General features: G+C 38.5%; 1 protein-coding gene across 13 annotated transcripts in view; it reads right to left on the bottom strand.

Moving 5' to 3' along the window:
* Positions 1-19,776, bottom strand: part of EPS8 (epidermal growth factor receptor pathway substrate 8) — a 140,873-nt gene that overhangs the window by 2,875 nt on the left and 118,222 nt on the right. For all 13 annotated transcript variants that reach the window (XM_040594601.1, XM_040594600.1, XM_040594603.1 and 10 more), the window contains 5 exons: positions 16,216-16,327; positions 15,163-15,306; positions 7,316-7,553; positions 3,573-3,753; positions 3,001-3,130 (listed from right to left, as the gene is read on the bottom strand). In XM_040594601.1, the coding sequence (XP_040450535.1) occupies positions 3,001-3,130; positions 3,573-3,753; positions 7,316-7,553; positions 15,163-15,306; positions 16,216-16,327 (805 nt within the window). The remainder of the gene's footprint in view (positions 1-3,000; positions 3,131-3,572; positions 3,754-7,315; positions 7,554-15,162; positions 15,307-16,215; positions 16,328-19,776) is intronic.

The following is a 19,776-nucleotide window of genomic DNA, read 5'->3' as shown; positions in this document are numbered from 1 at the left end:
AGAATAAGCTGTTCTTCCAGGCAATTTGACACATATATTGGACAGAAACCATTTTCAGTTTTGGAAGCGATGTGTGCCCACGCTTCCCATTGATGGGGTAGAAAGACAACGAGAACACAGACCTGAAGTGATCACACCTGGAGATGACAAATGTGGCATTCAGCATATTGTGTGTCTACTCATCTTCTGTAACGCTTTTCAACACCAGAGCTTGAAATGCTCAATGGAAGTTAAGGAAATGGACACATAAACACTCATAAGCGTGGAGACTATTAATATTTTTACTTTGCAATGAAGAAGTAAATCCATATATATGACCAGCCAAGATGCTGCAACACACTGTACTTGGCATACAAGGTGAACTTCAGGTCTCTGAAGCAGCCCCAGAAAACAGTTCCCTAGAGGGATACTCTGATCAACACAAAGAGCGCAGAGCATCCTGCCTCCTCCTGAGGAGCCCCTGCTTGCCACCACCGCTGCCTCAGGCAGAAAGGAGGTGTTTGGCCCTGGCTATGGCCAGCGCTTTGCTGTCTTAACACACTGGTCTCACACAGTTGTCTTTCTGCTTTTGCTTGCCCAGGTCCAGAAAGCTGTTAAGCCCCAAACACCTTCCTTGCACTTGCAGTCTATTACTTGGCCATGTTTATATACAGAGGCCACAAAACTCCATTAGGAGGAGCCTTGCTTCCTTGGATGTTTTAAACTCTAGTGTGGATTGAAAGTGTGGTACCTATTCATTTTTTTTCCTCATAAGGGTAAAATAACTAAATTCCAGCAGCAATTGGAATTCCAATCACAAAACACTGAATTCCTCTGCCTGAGGTAGAAGAACACTAAAAAGAAAATTGCAGCTGCACAACGACGAAGATCTGGTTGTCTGTATTCGGAGTATCCAAATGTATCCAAGATGCAGGCCTTGCACTAGCTTGCAGAAACGGTATGAATCCAGAAACACTTGTGGAAGATCCCGAGTGGAAATAAACAAAGACGATGCACGGAGTTCTGTAATGCTAGAAAGTGTGTGCAATTGCTCTGTTTCTGGCTATTTGCACTTAACACCCAGGCCACGTACTGCAATATGACACCACGAGAACTACACGAGGGATGCCAGAGAACTTCATGAAAATTTATCACTGATTAATCATGTAGGACAATGATGGTGGTCAAACCCGTCACCCAGTAAGTGCTTCTAAGTATTCAATGGTAAAATAGGCCTGACAGAGGCACAAGTATTTGTGTGCTTAAATGCTTCTGTTATTAGAAGCATTTGTAGTTTGAGCAGTAAGTACATAGGCCTGTTTGGAATGTGCAAGCTCATCTTTGCTAGGTCACACAGACATTTTGGCTGTGATACTCATCCCTATAGCTTCTCTTACACAAGTACAGTCTTCCTGAACTCTGTGACTAGAAATACTATAATGATGCAACTTAATGTTTTGGGCAATTCAGCAAACAGGCTAAAGCACTCAGGAATTGCATAAATTCTGAAATTCATGAGCTATTTAACTGAAGCACAAATAAATATTTCAATTACCTTTTCACTAACAAAAGCCAATGAGCTTGTTAAACACTCAGTACCTGTTTTATTAACACTTGTAAAGTGTTTATTAGACAAGTTTTAACTGCTCATTTTCCTGCAGAACGGGACCTAAGAGAGGCAAGCAGAGTATCAGTCCAAAGGAAAAAACAGGACAGACTTCTACAATTCAGTGCATCTCTGCTTTTCAAGCTGACTTCCACCATAAAGACACTTCCATCTTATACACAGAAGCCTAACAAAATTGAAATAAGATTGTTGACATTCCAGAAAAGCTGGAGAATACACATGTATCTTCATGAGAAAACGATGGATTGCTTTCGACTGTAGTGACATATACTCCTAAGAATAAAAGTGAAATATTTCTCCTTTCCTCTCACAGGAAAACAGGGCTTGAAGAAGGGAATAAAGCATTTTTAAACGTGTTAGAAAGCAATGCTCTCTGAACCACACTGATCAGGTAAATCATAAAATATACATCCATCATAAACTTGTCTTTAAAAATATGCCTGGTAGTCAAAGCTTAAAATCATTCAAGCAAGGCAGTCCCTGCTTCATGAGGGGATAGAAATGCATTTTAAACTTCTTCAAGATTTTATTTTACACAGAACGTAAAGAATATAGCTTCTCATTTGGGTTAGTCTCACCTCTAGACAGTATCAAGTCCATATCTCCACTTCCCACAGCAAGTTTTTAAAAAAGATGTAGACCCACTTGCAATTCTCCTGGTTTAAAATGGGTAAGCATTCTCCCTAGCACAACTCTGTATACAAGCTTTTAAGTTGCTTAAGGAACAATAGTGCTATAATTAAAGCAAACCGCCACAGAGCAATGAATACAGAGATACAAAATTTTTATCTTTAGCTCAGCAATCCTGCTAGCACAGCGTCAAACATGCAAACATGTTTTCCCATACTTGGGAACCCACCAGTACAGATGCCCCAGCATTTTATATGAAAGGCCTTGAGATACAACAGTGAACTCACTCTTACCACTTTCTCACATCTAATAAATCAAATCTCCTCTACAAAGATAAAGCAAAACTAACTCATCACCACCAAAAGTACCAGGACTACTTGTTTGTCCCAGGAAGAGCAAGAAGCAAGAAAAAGTGCATTGTACTCTCTCCTACTATTTTCCCAAAAGCCCTTTTTGGCTCATTTTGTCTTCCTACAGTCTGATTACAGCACACAATGTCTTAAAACTTGAGTACTACCATGTACTTTTTTCTAATACTTTGTGGACCTCTTTAGAAGTGGGGAGGGAGCCCATCTGGTGTTTTGACGGATGCTGTTTCAAAGGATTCATACCAAATAACTCAGGTACAAATAATGCTTATCAACCTTATCAACATGATGGGAACTGAGGAACAAACAGCTGCTGCAGAGAAAGAGCTATTTACTTCTATATATAGTATAAAAGTGGTGAGCCAGCATTAGGTTAGTAAGAAGGGTTATACATACCTCCAAAGCAGATTTCTGTACCGTAATTTGGCTGTAGACTCTAGACCCTTCTGGGCAAACAGTCTTCAGTTCCTCTTTATTGAGGGAGAAAAGCTGAGCACCTGTCAGCACGCCAAGGCTGTTGACAGTCCTGAGATCACACCAAGGGAACAAAAAGAAATAAGCAAAAATACACTAGCCAAGGGAGAGAAGTAGGTTGTCTTCATCCTACATTGTCTCAGGTAGGGCTACTAAATCAAGACAAAACTTTATGCAAAAGGAGTCTTGAAATCAATTAAATGCCTGTTATAACAAGTACCTTTTCGTGGAGGCTAATACATAGAATTTTTTTTCCTAAATATATCTACATCTCTATAGATCTAAAACCATATATATGTGTATATATAAATCATATACATGTACATAAATATACATGTGACTATATATGTAAAACCAAATTCTTTTTTCCAAGGGTGCAGCTGACGTGTCTTGATTTTCAGAAGGCAGCTTAATTTTAAAAAGGCAGAACACATCCTAATTATTGACAAGAAAATAATTTTAAGAAGTTTTTTTACATTTGCCCTTAAACTTACACAGGATTGAATCCTTTGGACTGCAGCCACGCCTTCACATCTTCAGGTGAAGAGTCGTAAGTGATGTTCACTACCGGGATGTTTGGTCGTGGCACATGGAACTTCCTCTGGGCAGCGCTCCGGCCGATGGTGAGCCGGTGAACAAGTTCATCCTGCACCTCCTCCATCTGTGATTTCCTGCCTAGAGAGAGAGATGACCCACAGGAGTTATTCTCAAGGTTGCTTTATCAAAGCCAGGTAATTTCTTATGAAAATGAAATTCTTCAAATCTTAATGGAAAAAAAAAGTTTAAAGACTCATGCACTAGATCTGACCAAATTAGTATTCTTCTTTTTCCCCAGGGAAGATTTAAATATTCCCACTCCTCTCTTTGCAAAACAAAAGAAAAAACCTGACCAAAACAACCCCAAATTCAACTGAGACCCTACAAAGAGGAGATGAGCTTGATGTTGCACAGAGGTGTAGATCAGTCTGACAGCACTCAAGCTGCAGAAGAAAGTGGGTACAGAGGGTTATTCAATTGTCACGGTCAGTTTTTCTTCAAATAGAATTCTGCTGTTTGAAAATGAAAACAAAAATGATGAGGAAGAATATAATATTGCTTACACTGTGGAAAGGCAGCACTTTCCACAAACATTGTTTAATTGAAAGCTCAACTTTTTAGTGCAAATGAATGTAAGCAAAAAAATTTCACTGCTGCTGACACGTATCACCTTACATCTAATAAGCTATTACGGTAATCACATTTTTGAAGGGGTTTTAAGAAATTTGAATTCATTCCAAGCCTGAAGTGACAGGTTAGCAGAAACAATGTCACACTTTCCATTAAAAAAGGGAGTAGGAAAAAAAAAAAAAAAAAAAGAAGAGTTGCTTTCACCAGAGACACAGGAATTGGGAAAGACTTTTTTTTTTTTTTTTTTTTTTAAAACCTGTAAATTTGCTATCCCACAGAACCCGTTTGTCTGAAACATTTAGTTCAGTTGCTGGTCATTAACAGGCAACACACTGAAATGCTTTTCATGCATTTCAAAAAATCAATTATAAGACACTGAAAATTGTTTAAAATGCACATGAAAAGTTCTATGGATAATTTCACAAGAATAGGTAGAATCCAAAAGGGTATAAATCTATTTTTGGTCACAGAGAAGATACTGATTTCACACAATTAAACTCTCCACACAGTAACTCTGGAATAGCTATAAAAATCCTTTGACACACAACTTTAAATGATCTCAAAAATTCTCAGGATTTCCTTACCAAGACATTTTTAGTCATCTTTATTAAACCTTCTCACTTTGATACACAAACAGTAACTACAGCACCTCCTCTGATGCACTCAGATGGCAAAAGCTGTTCCCTTTACCCCATCACACTGACAGCAACAGAAGGAAACACCACAACTTCAATACGAAAAAAATGGTAAGATAGCAAAAATGTTTCTTCCTCTACTTTTTTTTTTATATATTCTCACAAAGCCTCTGCATTGATCAACATCTCTAGCCAGTTAGACAAATAGAAACAAGCTTTATGTAAGCTTTTAGGATTTTTTATTTGTTAATCACAAGAAATAAGAACCAACTGTGTTTAACCATTTTCTTTTTTCTTTAACAAAAGAGCCCCAGGTTGAGAGTGGACAAAATCTCTAGTAAAATATTTGAGGCATTCAGGCCCTATTGTGTTGAGGTTTTTTTTCCCCTGGAGTGTGAATCAGAAGCCAAAATGACGTGTGTTCAGTTATATGTGAAGGTCTGAGATGTGATATATAAGTAAAGCCTTTAGACAACGTAATCAAAGCATGTACCAGTTGTTTTCCCAAACAGGAAGAGAGCGAGAAAAATGCTATCTTCCTTCTATTTACACAGATTTTGAAAGACTTACATTTTAGCTAGACCAAGACGATATGAAAAGATAAATATTTAGCTGTTAGATAACAGATTCTTACTGTTGTTAGATGCATTATCATAAACAAACAAGGTACCCTCAGTGTGAAGCAGGTACTACGTGGTGTGTTCTCTGCAGCGTTCAGGTGGGTACCTGGGCAGCAGGTGTACGGGTAGGGCTGCCCATACCAGAGGCAGCTATTCTGCAAGGACTGTGGTACCCAAAGCCCGTTAACTGGCCTTGAGTGACAGCTCCTGGGAGCTCTCGTGCATGGCCCAAGGCCTCAGCGGAGGCTGAGAGGGCAAGAGATGACTTGTCACCACTTAGTCTATTACCAGCCCTTCATATCTCACACCCTGCACCTGGAGCCAGGATGGTCTTCACATATTCCATCTGTAAGGGATACAGAAGGCCATCATGAATTCAGTGAAACATACTTGCTACAGCACACAACGTCCTTCTCGTGTGGAAATAAAATGATAATTTGTGTGTGACATTCATCCTCACTTTCTGCATCTTTTATAACTGCTCAGGTTTCTGTTTTGATTTAAGTAACAAACTGCCCCAAACAGGACACAGGCAGAAGCTGGCCCTACTGCTGCTTTGGGAAATGGCAGTGAAGCCTGTTCCTCCTACCAGGCTGTTCTCCATTTATAATTTCCAGCCGGCCAGCCTATTGGGGAAGGTATTAGAAAGATCTCAGAGCCTTCCTGAGTTCAGAGCTTAGGTGAGAGCTTGTCTGCCACTAGGCAATGTCAAAGCAGGCTCCACCAAGTGTGGTTATCCCAGCAGGCATGCTTGCCATCCACTGAGGACAGGGGGTTCAAGCAGCCCTTCTGCAGAAAGGATTGCCCTTGGTGCTAGTTTTCACCTCAGATGGAAGAGTGGGTGATGAAAAACTCAGACGGTTTTTCTGATAAGGCTGGGAGGCAAAGGATGGGAAATGCTGTCAACTCTTGAACTGCAAGAGGCTCATTATTTTAACAGCTATTATTTTAAAAGCTATAGCAAATGCTTGCCTACAAGTTTCAGTTATTTTTAAGCCAAGCAATCACATTGCTTAAAGTGCATTTAGGACAGAAATTATTGACTAAATAAGTTCTCCTAACCTAACCTGCTTTTCAGTTGATAAAGAGTAGAAGCATCAGCTAGGTTTTATATCCACAAGGTGGTCTTAATCAGAATTTTTCATGACTGCCAGACACTGTTGGATGCAGGCTACCACTTTTTCCAGCTAAAGGGCTATGGAGTACGTTCTCTCATCCTCCTAAAACAAGGACACGAAAGTTTACTCAATGACCTGCCAGTTGCTGTTGCTTTGACCAAGCTAAGGGGACCTGATTAAAAGATGTCTCCTTCAACAGCATCTTAACATGGTTCCTATGCATCAGCCAGACCTGTAAATCTTCTTGCAAGCCTTGGATACAGGTTTCAGATTGATGCAAATGCCCTAGAAATATGGATGACCATGGAGAGAAGTGTAAAAACAGCATAACTGATTTGAAAAGCAATTTAGATTGTAATGCGGCAGTGAGTTCAGGTGGAAAATATACTTTAGCCAGAATATTAGCATAGACATTTACAGTGTTGAAAATCACTGACTGAAGATCCCAGACAGTCATAAAAGGAGAGGATTTAGGACTGGAACAAGCGCTGAAGTGTTTTCTCCCTACTTACCACTGTGATTAGCGAGGGTCAGAACATGCATACATAGAAAAAGTGTATTTTAAACATAGGGTTAAAGCTAAACATTTCATAAACATTTATCTGAAACACAAGGTTTTAAGGAATTTAAGGATTAAGCAAAACAGAGGAATGGGAGAACTACTTTTTTTTTTTTCTTGCTTCTTGGACAAACTTACGATCCACAGGAACTTGCTTCTGCTTCTGACTGTCTCGCACTGCACTACCACCACTGTCGCTAGACGTGCTGCTTTGGCGGCTGATGGCTGCTGGCGCTTTGGGCACGGGAACCGGTATAGGTGCTGGGGCACTAGGAGGGAGGGGGACAGCCACAGGGACAGGAGCAGGTGTTGGAGGTGGTGAAGGAGTAGCAGGAACTGGACTGGGTTGTTTTGCAACATAGTCCATCCTTTGTTTCTGAAAAGATGCAGAGACACCCAGTTTGACACCAAAACATGGACAAGACATCAGATAAACTCAGGTTTCTGCAGAAAACGCTGGGATGCTTTGCACCAACTGATTTCATTTATTACACAGACACACCTTAATTGCCACATATAGTTATAAAATTTGCCAAAACTTGATTTGGCATCAATTTCCTTCTCTGTCAGACACAAAATCCACAGCAATGGCATCATCTGAAACACGCTTCTTTCTTTCAAACAGATGAGTTCTGTAAATGAAATTGGTTTTAAATCCCAAACTTCTATTACCTGGCACTTTTAAACAGCTTCCAAAATTTTGGAATTGCTGGACTTTATCAGTGTAAAAATGTGTATTTTAGAGATGTAATGTAAAACAAGTGAAAAATGAATGTATCCAGCCACACCTAAGCCTGACTAATAGTTTAATTTACAAACGTCACTGAGGTTGGGATAACACATTGTTTCTTGAACTGCAGACACCATTTAAAAGGTTCCTGCTCCTCCTGCCCACTCAGTTGTGCCTTTTCATCTATTTGTGTGATCACTACATGCCACCTCAGTGCAATAATCCAATTACAAAAACTCAAACTCCAAATCCCACAATTCTTGGAATAGGGCTATAGTTTCTTTCCCCCTCACTTTACACAACGTTCTAACAACATGTAAATCATCTTGCTGCAAATAACCCACTAGCAGGTGTCTCAAGAACAATTTTGGGGAATGATTTCTTTTCTTCTTTGCCTTTAGAACGGCACCAGTTACAGGGAGACGATGTATTTCCCCAAAGCAATCCCAATGACAGACAAGCCCAGAAAGTCGTAAGCAACCTATGCTACCCTTTTCTTTCAAACAGTTGAAACTCCACATCTCACAGTTTTAACAGTGCTCCCTCTCCGCAGTTTTGGACTAACACAGCTTGAAAGTTTAATATTAAAGTTTGTTTGCTCAATAGGGTTGCCTCATATTTGGTTATAAAAAGTCTGCTTACTTTGGTATGAAAATAGATGAGTACATTCCCCAGATTCATTGCTCTTTCCTGAAATACCTTTCCCTATTTCCTTGGAGGCAGAGGGTTTATGGCAAATGAAGTCAGGAAATATTTGTAGGAGCTGTATGTTAGAATCTGAGCAGCAGCTCACTGCCCTGACAACATTCAAACTTTCATTAAACATCAGCAACTGCCCTTATACCGGAATCCTCAACTCAGTAACTAATGGACAAGGCATTTTGTAGGGAATATAAACTGGGACCATTACAGCTAAGCTACACTGTGTTACACCAGCAGAAAATTTATCCCATCAGCTTCTATGGCCAGTCAATTGAGCATAGGAAAAAAGTCTTCTGTTTCCCTTAGATAATTTTTTCACTTAAACCGTAGCAGCCAGCTACTGAAGCAAACGTATAGTCTTACAATACATTCCCCATTAAACCTTTTTGGTTTGGGGTTATTTTTTTCCTTAGTATTTAGCTGTTCAAGGGCATTAATCTCAATTATTTTGTGTCCACCTTGTGAAGTGCATTATAGGGAGATTAAAAAAAAAAAACCCAAAACCAAAGCAAAACCCAAAACATACGATTGACTTTTCTGTATTCTACTACTTCAATATTAAGACAGTAAATGCTTTTTCAAATGCCAAATGCCAAGAAAAGTGAAATGTATAATACAGAAGAGAACAAGCAGAATAATGTGTATTAAAGAAACCTGTCCTTTGGTGGAAAGAAGAGTGTCCTACTAGTTATTATAGTACATAAATAATTAATTGTGATACCCAAAATCTTGTTATTGAATTTAAAAATTTCAGATATTAACATGTTCTAATGATAGTCCAATAGTTTTTGAATCTTGTTCACAGATTCCATTTGCTAGACTGTTATCCCCACAACTTACCTTCATGTGTGCCCTGACCTTCTTGAACAACATGCAAGGAAAAAGCAGGGCTTTTTTTTATGGTAGAGAGGATTCATTACAAACCAAGGCATCAACTGCACATCACCACAAACAATACAGAAAAAGCAACACCTCAACACTACACATAGCTGTCAATTGATGCTACTGATGCAGTTTCAAAACCATGTTCTACTGCAATCACAAGCCTCATCAAAACAACTTGCTGGAGTGAAAATAAAAATTAAACTGGAAGCATCACTCAAATTCTAAATTTAGAGATGAAACCACATTGAAATACACTTCACATTTTGTTGAATTGTGCCCAAAAGCCAATTATACATTTGAATCACATTTAACATTTCTTTTTTTAAGACTTTTTTTTTAACTCCAGATCTTTTGAGGACATCCACAAATTCATCCCATCATTTCTATTCATTGCTACAAATAAAGCCAGCATGCGCTATGGAATTTGGCGACTAGATAGTCCAAAAGAGTCAGGTTTGAGTTTCAATACCAGAAGAGTAATTTTGTTACCTCTGAAAGCTCTCCCAGCAATTGCTGTCAGGAAAATGGAGTAAATCACATCAAATAGTATTGTTAGAAAGGTAAAAAGTAACTGCCTCACACATCACTCTGAAATTTCATATACATCAGCAACTTAAAACAAAGGAAAACCAGTGCTAATAATTATCTCTTCTTACTCACTAAGGAACTCACACAGTGATTTATTCTTATTTTCTTATTTCGAATAATGAACAGAGTGCTGGCTACAAAATATACGATGTGACACCACATAAGCAATGAGCTCTTTTCAAAGCAGCTATCCAGACAGAAACTTAGAAAGAGGTTTAATAAAAAACAAAACCCAAACAAAAAACTGACAATGGATTGAAGCTCATAAGGTGAATGCAGAGAACACTTGCCACTGTAGAACAATAAGAATTAAATCATGGCAGGTATTAAAAAAGGAACTTATTAATTTTAGCTTAAGAAATGTTGGCTAGCTTAGAAAAGAAGGTAAAGGTCACTGCTGACACATGTACTCATTAATTTGTTGACAGCTATCAGAACAGTGAACAATTCTGGATTTTGTTTTTCCTTCTTCCTCGTATTTTTTTCTTTTAAGAATAAACTTGCAATACGCAACTCACATAAATTGGAACAAATCCTTCAAATTATTTGAAGCAATGATGATACACACTTATTAAGAATCTGGATATATCAGAAAAGCTTGCTGGGACTAGATTTCTTTTTCTTATTTTTTCCCAGAAAACCTTTGTTTTTAAAGAAAAAAAACCAGAGGGCCCAAAGCTCTTTTTTCAACACACTAAGGCTGCATGATGTAAAAAACCTAGATTCTGTATGATCTGATCTATTTTTAATGTAAGTAAAATACTATATTTGAGTAGAAGTGCTAACAGTATCAACCCTAATTCCTGATCACTGTAAAAAAACTGGGAACAACGTATTTTCAAATACATTTCAGCATCAAAAAAAGGGAATATGTGTATTCAAACTATGGCAGATAGTTAGCATTAAAGAGATATTGGGTACAACCATAACCAGCATTAATGCTGGGAAATGCTCTCATTAAGCTAAAACAGACACCGAGCTTCCTGTTTACCCTCTTTCCGAACATTTTAGCACCACATTCCTGTTTGTACAGTGACAGGAGTTCACCAAGAGGGCTGCAGAGCATTCTGGTTCAATTTTGTCAACAGCATTGTGGTTTGGATGTTTTCTGGAGGCTCATTTTAAGAGAGAAGAGAGAACCAACTAATAGTTTTCACCCAAAAGGGAGAATGAGGTATCCAACACTGGAAAAGCAAATTTCAAGCAGGTCTTTTGCCAGTTTCCTTTCATGAGCTCAGCTATTACACAGAGTCAAACAGCTGCCTATTAAAATCCCATTACAAGTCATCTAACTAGGTCTTTCTAGGCAGTAAAGAATTTATATTTTTATTGGATTTATAAAGCCACCTTGCTAGAATCTTGCCAGAAAGCAAGAAGTACATTAGGATGGAAGAGGGAGAAATTTACAGACAGAATTTACTTATTTAAATTGGTATTAGCAAGAATTAGTCCCCGTTTCTTAAAAAAAAAATCATGGGGAAACTGGGGTCTTTTAATTCCTATCATCCTTTGACAACTATTCAGTATGGTTTTGTATAATAAATAGCATCCCATAATTTGGGATTGGATCAGTGTTGGATTGGACAGGAAACAACTTTTTTTTTTTTTTAAAGCCATCAAAAAGTCTTGGTCTGATGACAACTTTAAAGAGCATTTGATATGAAATGAGGTAGAAGAGATACTGGCTCTTGGTCAAAAATTATGACATCTCTTTGGCCACTGCAAAATGAACACCTGGCAACTGCATCTCTTCATTATCAAACTCTTCACGATCTGCAGGAAAGATACCAGTTGGCAAAAGATAAATACGACACTAACTTGGAGCACAAATGCTGTGCTTGAGGGGAAACAACTTCCCACAGAGATATTTTAAGTGAGCTGCTAAACAAAGAGACTTGAAAGAAAGGTTTTGATGGTAGATTGCCATGAAATGCAAAGGACATTTCTCCCAAGTGAGGTGGTGACTTTTGTCTTGGTGTTTACATACCGTAAACATACCTCTTACATAAACTGTCACACTTCCATGGACACTCATGTTTTTTTTAAAGTAAGACTACAAGACTGCATTTGGCTTTACATTTACTCTCCATGCTGCAGGATTTCATACGCATCACTGATAATATAACTGTCTCAGCTTACATAGGTTGTCATGAGCTTAATGAACAAGCCCACTGAGATACACACCTCTATCCCAGTTATTTTCCTCAAATTTCTTTTTCAAGAGCATTTAAAAAAGTGAATAAAAAGCACAGTAAATAGGAAATATTATGATTATTTCCTGTGTTCACCAGCAATACTAATAAGAAAGAAGAAATCAGTGTGCCTAGGAAAATGTTGATGTTCATATAAAATGGGAAGGTGAAGTACCACTATTGGTTCACAATAAAATAGCAGACCAAACTACCAACATTACGGGAAACTCTGATAAACAATAACTAACAGCAGAAAACATAAATGATCAGCAAAACATTCCTAAATGTACAAAGGTACCAAACAAGCAAAAATATGGTTCTCCTGGAACTAATTCAACTGACCAGAAGACAATGTTAGAGCCTCTGACTCACAAAGGTGATGAAATAACTTGCAGTGTTCCTGCAAGTATCATTATAGACAATTCAGTGCTTTCAAGTAACTACCTGGGTCCTGGATCTTAAAAAGGACTGAGAGAAAAATCAGGATCTAATCTAGTGCATAGAATCAGAGGTCACTAGGAGAGGGCAGAGTGAGAGTAAAATAAACTTTGCAGCTCTGACAATAATTGTGATAACGAGGCATCCATCTCTCAGAGAAAGTGTCCATCTGCAGAATAACTGAATGAAAAAAATATCTCTTTCAATGGAATCCTTACCCCTTCCTAATAATCTAGAAACATCCCCTGGTCAGATATGCTTTGAAGGCCATTAGTCTGTAAAGAAATACACTAACCTTGTACGTAACATTTATCTGCGGCTCACCACAGCAGATAGACTACTTTGAAAGCAGTCTTTCAAAAACCAAAGATGACTTAGGAGACTGGCAAAACTGCACAGCACCAGACGCTGAGCCTGCTTGTGTTCAGGGTCTGGCAAAGGCACTGATAGGAACGACTTCAATTTCCTCCTCTACCCACAAGTTCTCCTGTTTGACCTCAGGCAAGGCAGTCATCCCTTCAATGCCTCATTTCTTTCTGAAATAGCAGCAATGTCTCATAGCACTGTTATGAAAATAAATAGGGTTATGCAAACAGATCCCAAATGATCCATGTATCTATCACAGGAAAATAGACAAATGAGCCTGCTCAGGAGTGCTAAAATTGTAACAACCACCATAAAGTTAAGAACAACATTACTGACGTCTTGGTAAAAACTCCATTTATCCTGTGTAATTCATTATATTCCTAAATAATTCCATAGTATTTCAAGCTCACATTTGAATACGATAAATCTGTAGGGAACAATCTGCCAGAGGGCAAAGAAACAAAATTATCTTAAATGCTGTTCTCTGAACCCGATTTTCATAAATCATGAAGAATGCTTTGTGAAAATGATTATGTTATTATTTCCTATATCATGTCGTTAAATCAAACACAAAACTTCAAAACCTGAAGTGCATCACAGAGAACAGTGTAAGAACCCCCACTCAAAACTGTACTCAGTCTGCTCAGGATTTCTTTACAAATTCCAAACACACAAAATGACATGCAACAGAAGAAAAAGAAGTCAGATCTTTAAATCAGGATTTGAAAAGCACTCTAGATGCATGCTTCATTTCACAGACAGACAAAAACCATAATCAATTTAGAATGATCTCATACATTATAGGCAAACAATTAGGGACAGGAAAAACTCAGAAATGGTCTGATTCAAGCCCACCATACTCAAGACAGATCTACCGCACTGTTGTGCCAGGAATAGCACAGGACCCGTTTCTCGAGAGATTTTCCATATCCAAGGCAAAACTGGAAATACTGCAAAAGCTGCAGCTTTCACAGTAGCTGTGCAAACAGAATCTGGCACAGCGACACCTTCAACTGGGACTTTTAGATGAGTCTGCAGCAGAGACAGTCAAAGTAACATTATGGCATTTCATGTTTTCAGTCATCAGCTAAAAAAGTGTAGGCACAAGGAATGAATATTAGGTTAAAATAAATAAAATTTAACTTCAAGTTTCAACAGAAGTTTGATTTGTATTTGGACTGAAAAAGTCTGATTCAGAGGTAGGCCTAGAATTTTTGCTTAATCCGCACTTGTTTGCCTAACCTTTCAAAATCATCAAAAACAAAAGGCAAGAAACGAGTCTTAGAAAATATAATGTCTTATTTTATGAGCTTCCAGCCCACTTCAAAGTTGTCTAAAAATACACAACTTTGTCCTGTATATCCTTACTCAGGTGGACAGCTGCACTGATGTAAGATTTTGTCGGGGGGGGTGGGGGGGGGTGGGTTGTTTTTTTTTTTTTAATATTTTACCCTCTAATTCTGTTCAACATATAAAACACACAACAACAACAAAAATCTTAATTCCACACCACAACATGAAAGAAAACCAAAATTAGGTCAGGAGAATACAGTGCTATTGATGCACAGGCACAGCAATTGAAAAATACCTGCTTTGTGAATTCAAAAGCAAAGACACCTGCTTTTTTATGACTCCAAAATTACAGTAATTAAATAGATTCAAGACTAAGGTAGAGTCACACAAAGACAGAAAACAAAAAGAAAAGCTAGTGTTCACTCTCCTAGGAGAAACAAAGATGACCCTACCTTAAATAATTCAAACTCCTTTTTTGGCATGAACAGCTACCAATCCACAAGAGATATTTGCAGTTAGAATAAATGCATACACATCCATTATGACTGAAATTACCACCTCTAAGCAAATAAGTAGGAAAAAAAACCACCTTAAGGGGAAACATTTTGCTGTATCTCTATCACCTTTATTCTCACATTAGACTATACAATACAGAAAAATCAACCTCAGCCTGTATAAGAAATACAAATCTTTTCACCCATCAGTGAAACACACAGATATTTCAGCCTTGCTGTGAATCACACACATGCACGCTTCAAAAGAAAGTTTTGCTCCCAGGGAGCAGATGGTACCTGGATGGTGCGGGTATACGCAGGTTCTGACCATCCTAGACCACCTTCTTGATTCCTTAGAGGGTCCAAAATGTTGTTTGGCACAAAACCTGTGCTGCCACTTTTATTCTGAACTTTCCACCACTGCTTTCTGTCATCCAGAATCTGAAATAATTTGGTAAATTGGTTACATATTTTTCCTGACTTTCCTCCTGCCAGTACTTAGACTGTGCATCATTTCAAAACAAAACCACAACTTTGCCAGGTTCTGTGATTGCCAACAGATCTTACACAGACATCCCTAAGAAACCCCTGTAGGCTTCCTTGATTATGACCGTCGTTAATTCTACATGGTTGTACTGCACTTTTCAAAACATGGCTCTCAAGAAAGGATATGGAAGAAAAGTGTGTAACGAATCTCTGTAAACTCAGACGTGTGCTGGACCAGACAGCAGAATGAAAATCAAACACTTGTGCAGAGAGGCTGGCTTCTCTACAACTTACATGCTGTTGACAAAAGAAATAAGAAACTACTAATAACCCAAGGAAAAGTGCATCGTTCTAGGAGAGCACACATTTGGAGAGAAAGCACTTCTGAGTAAATAGGGAACTGGAGCAGGAACAGTCCCAAAATCTGATTACCTGCCGTGCAATCTCATACACAACATTTTCTCTCTGTTGCTCCCTCCCTTCCCATGTCTAGCTTTCAGGGTACCAGCTCTTCCAGGAAAGGGGAGTCTCTCACTATGCTCTATGCGCACACAGATAGTGTTTGCCAGAGCCAGTTATTTAAATACTACTAAATGTGACTTTTAAAAGCAACACCAGAGAAGACAGAAGAAACACACAAATATATTTCTAGCATGGATCTCTATAGCATCACTTCATAAGTCAGCACAGAATCTCTGTTTATCTTGCCAACAAGGCAAAACAAATTAATTGAACCTTCAATATTAAGGAAGTTAAAACAAATACATTAAAGCAATCATTAACAGCCACACTGTCCACAGGAAAGGTACCCTAAGCTCTGAGTAGTACCAGAAATCCATGTTTTCTCTTTGCAAAAGAAATTACCTCTACAATCTCTTCCTTCATGACAGAAAGTTCACTGTTGTTTCTTGCCATAAATTCGTACTTGCATTTGGCATATTTCTTGGTATGTGCTTTACTGTGTGCTTCATAGTTTCTGCAAAACAAAGGTCAGACTACTATTCAGTGAGACATTCAAGCAACCAAAAACACAGACAAAATGCCCTCTTCCAGCAACATGCAAAACATTTAATGCTACCTATTAAAACTACCTATTCATAACACACCAATTTAAGGGTGGAGTGGGTGGGGTGGGGGGGAAGCAACAAACAAAAGAAAGAGGCAGTTGAGCTGGTTGAGCTACAGGGACCTCTTGAACTGCTAATCTTATCGGCTCACTGCTTGCAAGATGTATGATAACAACTTAGATTAGCAGGTGACATTGTTTCAAAATAACCATGTACACTATATTTAGTCTGTTTTCCTACAGTAGGTTAAACAATCATTTGCCATATAAACAAATGACTATACTTGGCATATAATTGATATCTGGTGCTTTGTATGAAATTGTATTTCTAGCATTCATCATAAATTGCTTCAAGTACGTAATAGACGAGTAAATTTTTCCCATCATCACTGATGGAATTAAACTCTAAAAAAAATGGTCACCTACTGTAGATCAGTTTTCCTAATTGACTATAAGATACCATCAACTAACAACCTCAAGTTACTGTATCAATTGAAAATGAACAATAACTTCTTGGCAGTTACAGACTTCATTGTAGAACACAGCATACCACAGTTTAACTCGGTGCTTTTCCATTTCCAGGAGGAAAGACCTGTTCAGAATGCCTTTGGCGAAACAGGTACTAGCTTCTTTGATGTAGTTAGTACCTCTTCAAGTTGAGAAGCCCCCCAGCCCCCTCAAAACAGGTCCAAAAGAAACAACATGATTCACTTACTGACAATTACACCCAACAACCTCAAACCATACCAGGTAGTAAAGTTGAAAAAAAATAAATCCAAACAGATAATGAAAACATGTGGCAATCAGTGGCTTGAAATGCTGCATACAACATCACAGCACAGGGATACGAATGAGGACTGTTGCCGATGTTGGTGCTGTGTAACCGTGAGTCCCAGGTGTGCCTCAGCAATCCAGCAGTTACCTAGCTATTGCACGGCTGTGGAGAACTGTCTCACTTGACTTGAAGAACAGAACAAAGGAAGAGTAATATTTAGATTGATAGATTATTTCAAAAGAAAGACAAAACACTAGAAGTGTTTAAGGAGAGAGTGAAACATGGGATGAACCCTAGACTGCAGAATAGCTGTCATGAGGCTGAAAGATGTGTGAGTAATCCCAATGTTTTCTGCCACCCACTCAAAATTCAATTGATTTTGAACTCCTTCCTTACTATCTCAGCGATATGACTAATCTACCTCTGAAGGCACTTTTAGCCTGCCTTTCCAAACTCATTTCACTAACTGGGTCTTCCTACCTTGTACACACATAACTACCCTGATCCCTTAAAAAAACTTAACTCAGGAAGAATTTTTTAAAATGCTTACATTTCAGTTTTACTCCACTCTGTTGCTATCAACAGCAACACCCCCACAACATGGGCTGGGCAATGGCTGTGAGTGTCTGAACAGACCACAATTCTTCAAGCCCAGCTTAACGAGTCAAACAGTTTACTCGGGGCACAAATCTTCTCAGTAGTCCCCCTACATCCATCCTCCACTGCGTTTTCTTACTGCCTATCAGATAAACCATAACTGAATCCCTCTGCTCTCCAGTGCATTGTTGCTCAAAGCCTAGTGGATTGCACAGACTTTCAGGGTGATTTTCTTCAAATAACAGTGCAAAACCAAGCTACAAAGCATATCACTTTCAAGCACCACATAACTTGCTGAAAAACTATTCAGTACTCTTTCAGTATCAGAGGGAGTCCTTGATATACCTAATATCACACTGAAAGTTTAAGATCCTGATACTTGTTTTACATCACTCAAGGAAAATTCACCTTACTGGATATCCTGGCATGTTGGAATAAGGGTCATTAAAGTTCTCTGTAATTAAAATTTCCCTGGACATTTCTCTGTAACCTACCAGTTCCTCTGAAGGTAGTGGGTGAGTTGGTCACTGCCTTTGGCCCACTCGTTAGGAATGTCAGCTTTGAACAAGAACCAGCATTTGATGGTTGAAAGGGTCAGCTTGAATTTCTCACTCCCTCCCCCAAACCTACTCCGCCACCTTCTTCACAGATACTTTACAATTTATCTTTAAATGGAAGCTACGTGGGGTAATACATGTTAACAGCTTTCCCTCAGTAATAAGCTCCTACCAGGCACGTATTGTATGTCTTGAGAGCCAATTAGCAAATGGAAGTTTGTGTCATGTTGAACAGGCTGGAAGATAGGGGCATGCTGTGGATGTCTGCATCAGCACCAGCCATCTAGACTCACTCCTACAATCAGTGGTGAGAAACAGGCACCACTACAGCATGTCTCATTTCATATCTTTCAAAAGACTAATTTCACTTTACATTAACTGCTTCTTAGAAACACCCATTTCTCTTTACCCGCCACAAAGGAGGCTTGGATGACTCTTTCAGTTGCAGCCAGATACTATTGATGATATCACTATTCAATGCCATAAAACTCACTCTCTGGACCTGAAATTGAGGCAACAACATTTGCATGGAATACTCTTACTCTGAAAGAACAAAATAGGTCTTATCACATTACAGGTAAGAGAGAAAGGAATTTAGAGTACAGATCACCTAGATTTCAAGCTAACTGGTCCTGAGACAAGAACTCAAAAAGTAACTAAGTTTCAGAAAAATTTAAGAGCTGATTAATACTGCTGTTGTTGTTATGAAGAATACATCCAAAGTTCAGGAAAAAAAATCAAGTCTTCAACTAGCACAACACACAGGAACATGTCTGCACGCAAATTAACAACAGGGTCTTTAGCACATAGCTCAAATCTAGGGATTATGCAAAGGTTTTCATCCAAAAAAATTATATCAATGCTGTTTTAACCTGCAGTCTGATCCCAAAAAACTTAGCTTAAACATCTTCCATGGCACATAAGCAGAAATACTGTTCATATGGTATGCACGGAATATGCTTTGGCATGGGGTAGCAATTCCAACACTGTTTTACCAATTTACTTTCACAGCTAGTGGTGGTATAAATTCTCCCCACAGACAAGGCCAAGACTCCAAGGATCCTTGCATTTGGTCTTGTCAAGCTATTTGGATTTAGGCTAAAATGAAGGGGATGAAAGAGTATGTGCAAAAAGACACTGGTTGCTATGCAAACACTTCCGAGCATTTTCTGTAACATTTAAAAAAGAATGGAAGAAATGAGGAGTTACTATTCTGAAAGTGGATATTTATGCACCAGCCCAGAAAACGAAAAGCAGGAGGCTAGGGTGTGCTAAGTGAGCAGCTAAGTAAATCAAAACAAGTACAGGTGAATCTCCGAGAAAACGTGTCATTCTTTGTAGTTCTGAAAAGAGTAAAGATTACATTTAAAAACATGAAACAAAGCAGAAATAAAATTTTAACCCAAATAGAAGGATTCTGTGTTCTCAAT

The sequence above is a fragment of the Falco naumanni genome, chromosome 5 (genome assembly GCF_017639655.2).
Source record: "Falco naumanni isolate bFalNau1 chromosome 5, bFalNau1.pat, whole genome shotgun sequence".
Lineage (NCBI taxonomy): Eukaryota > Metazoa > Chordata > Aves > Falconiformes > Falconidae > Falco > Falco naumanni.
The sequence above is the reverse complement of the archived record's forward strand: the minus strand, read 5'-3'. Positions and strand labels throughout refer to the sequence as shown.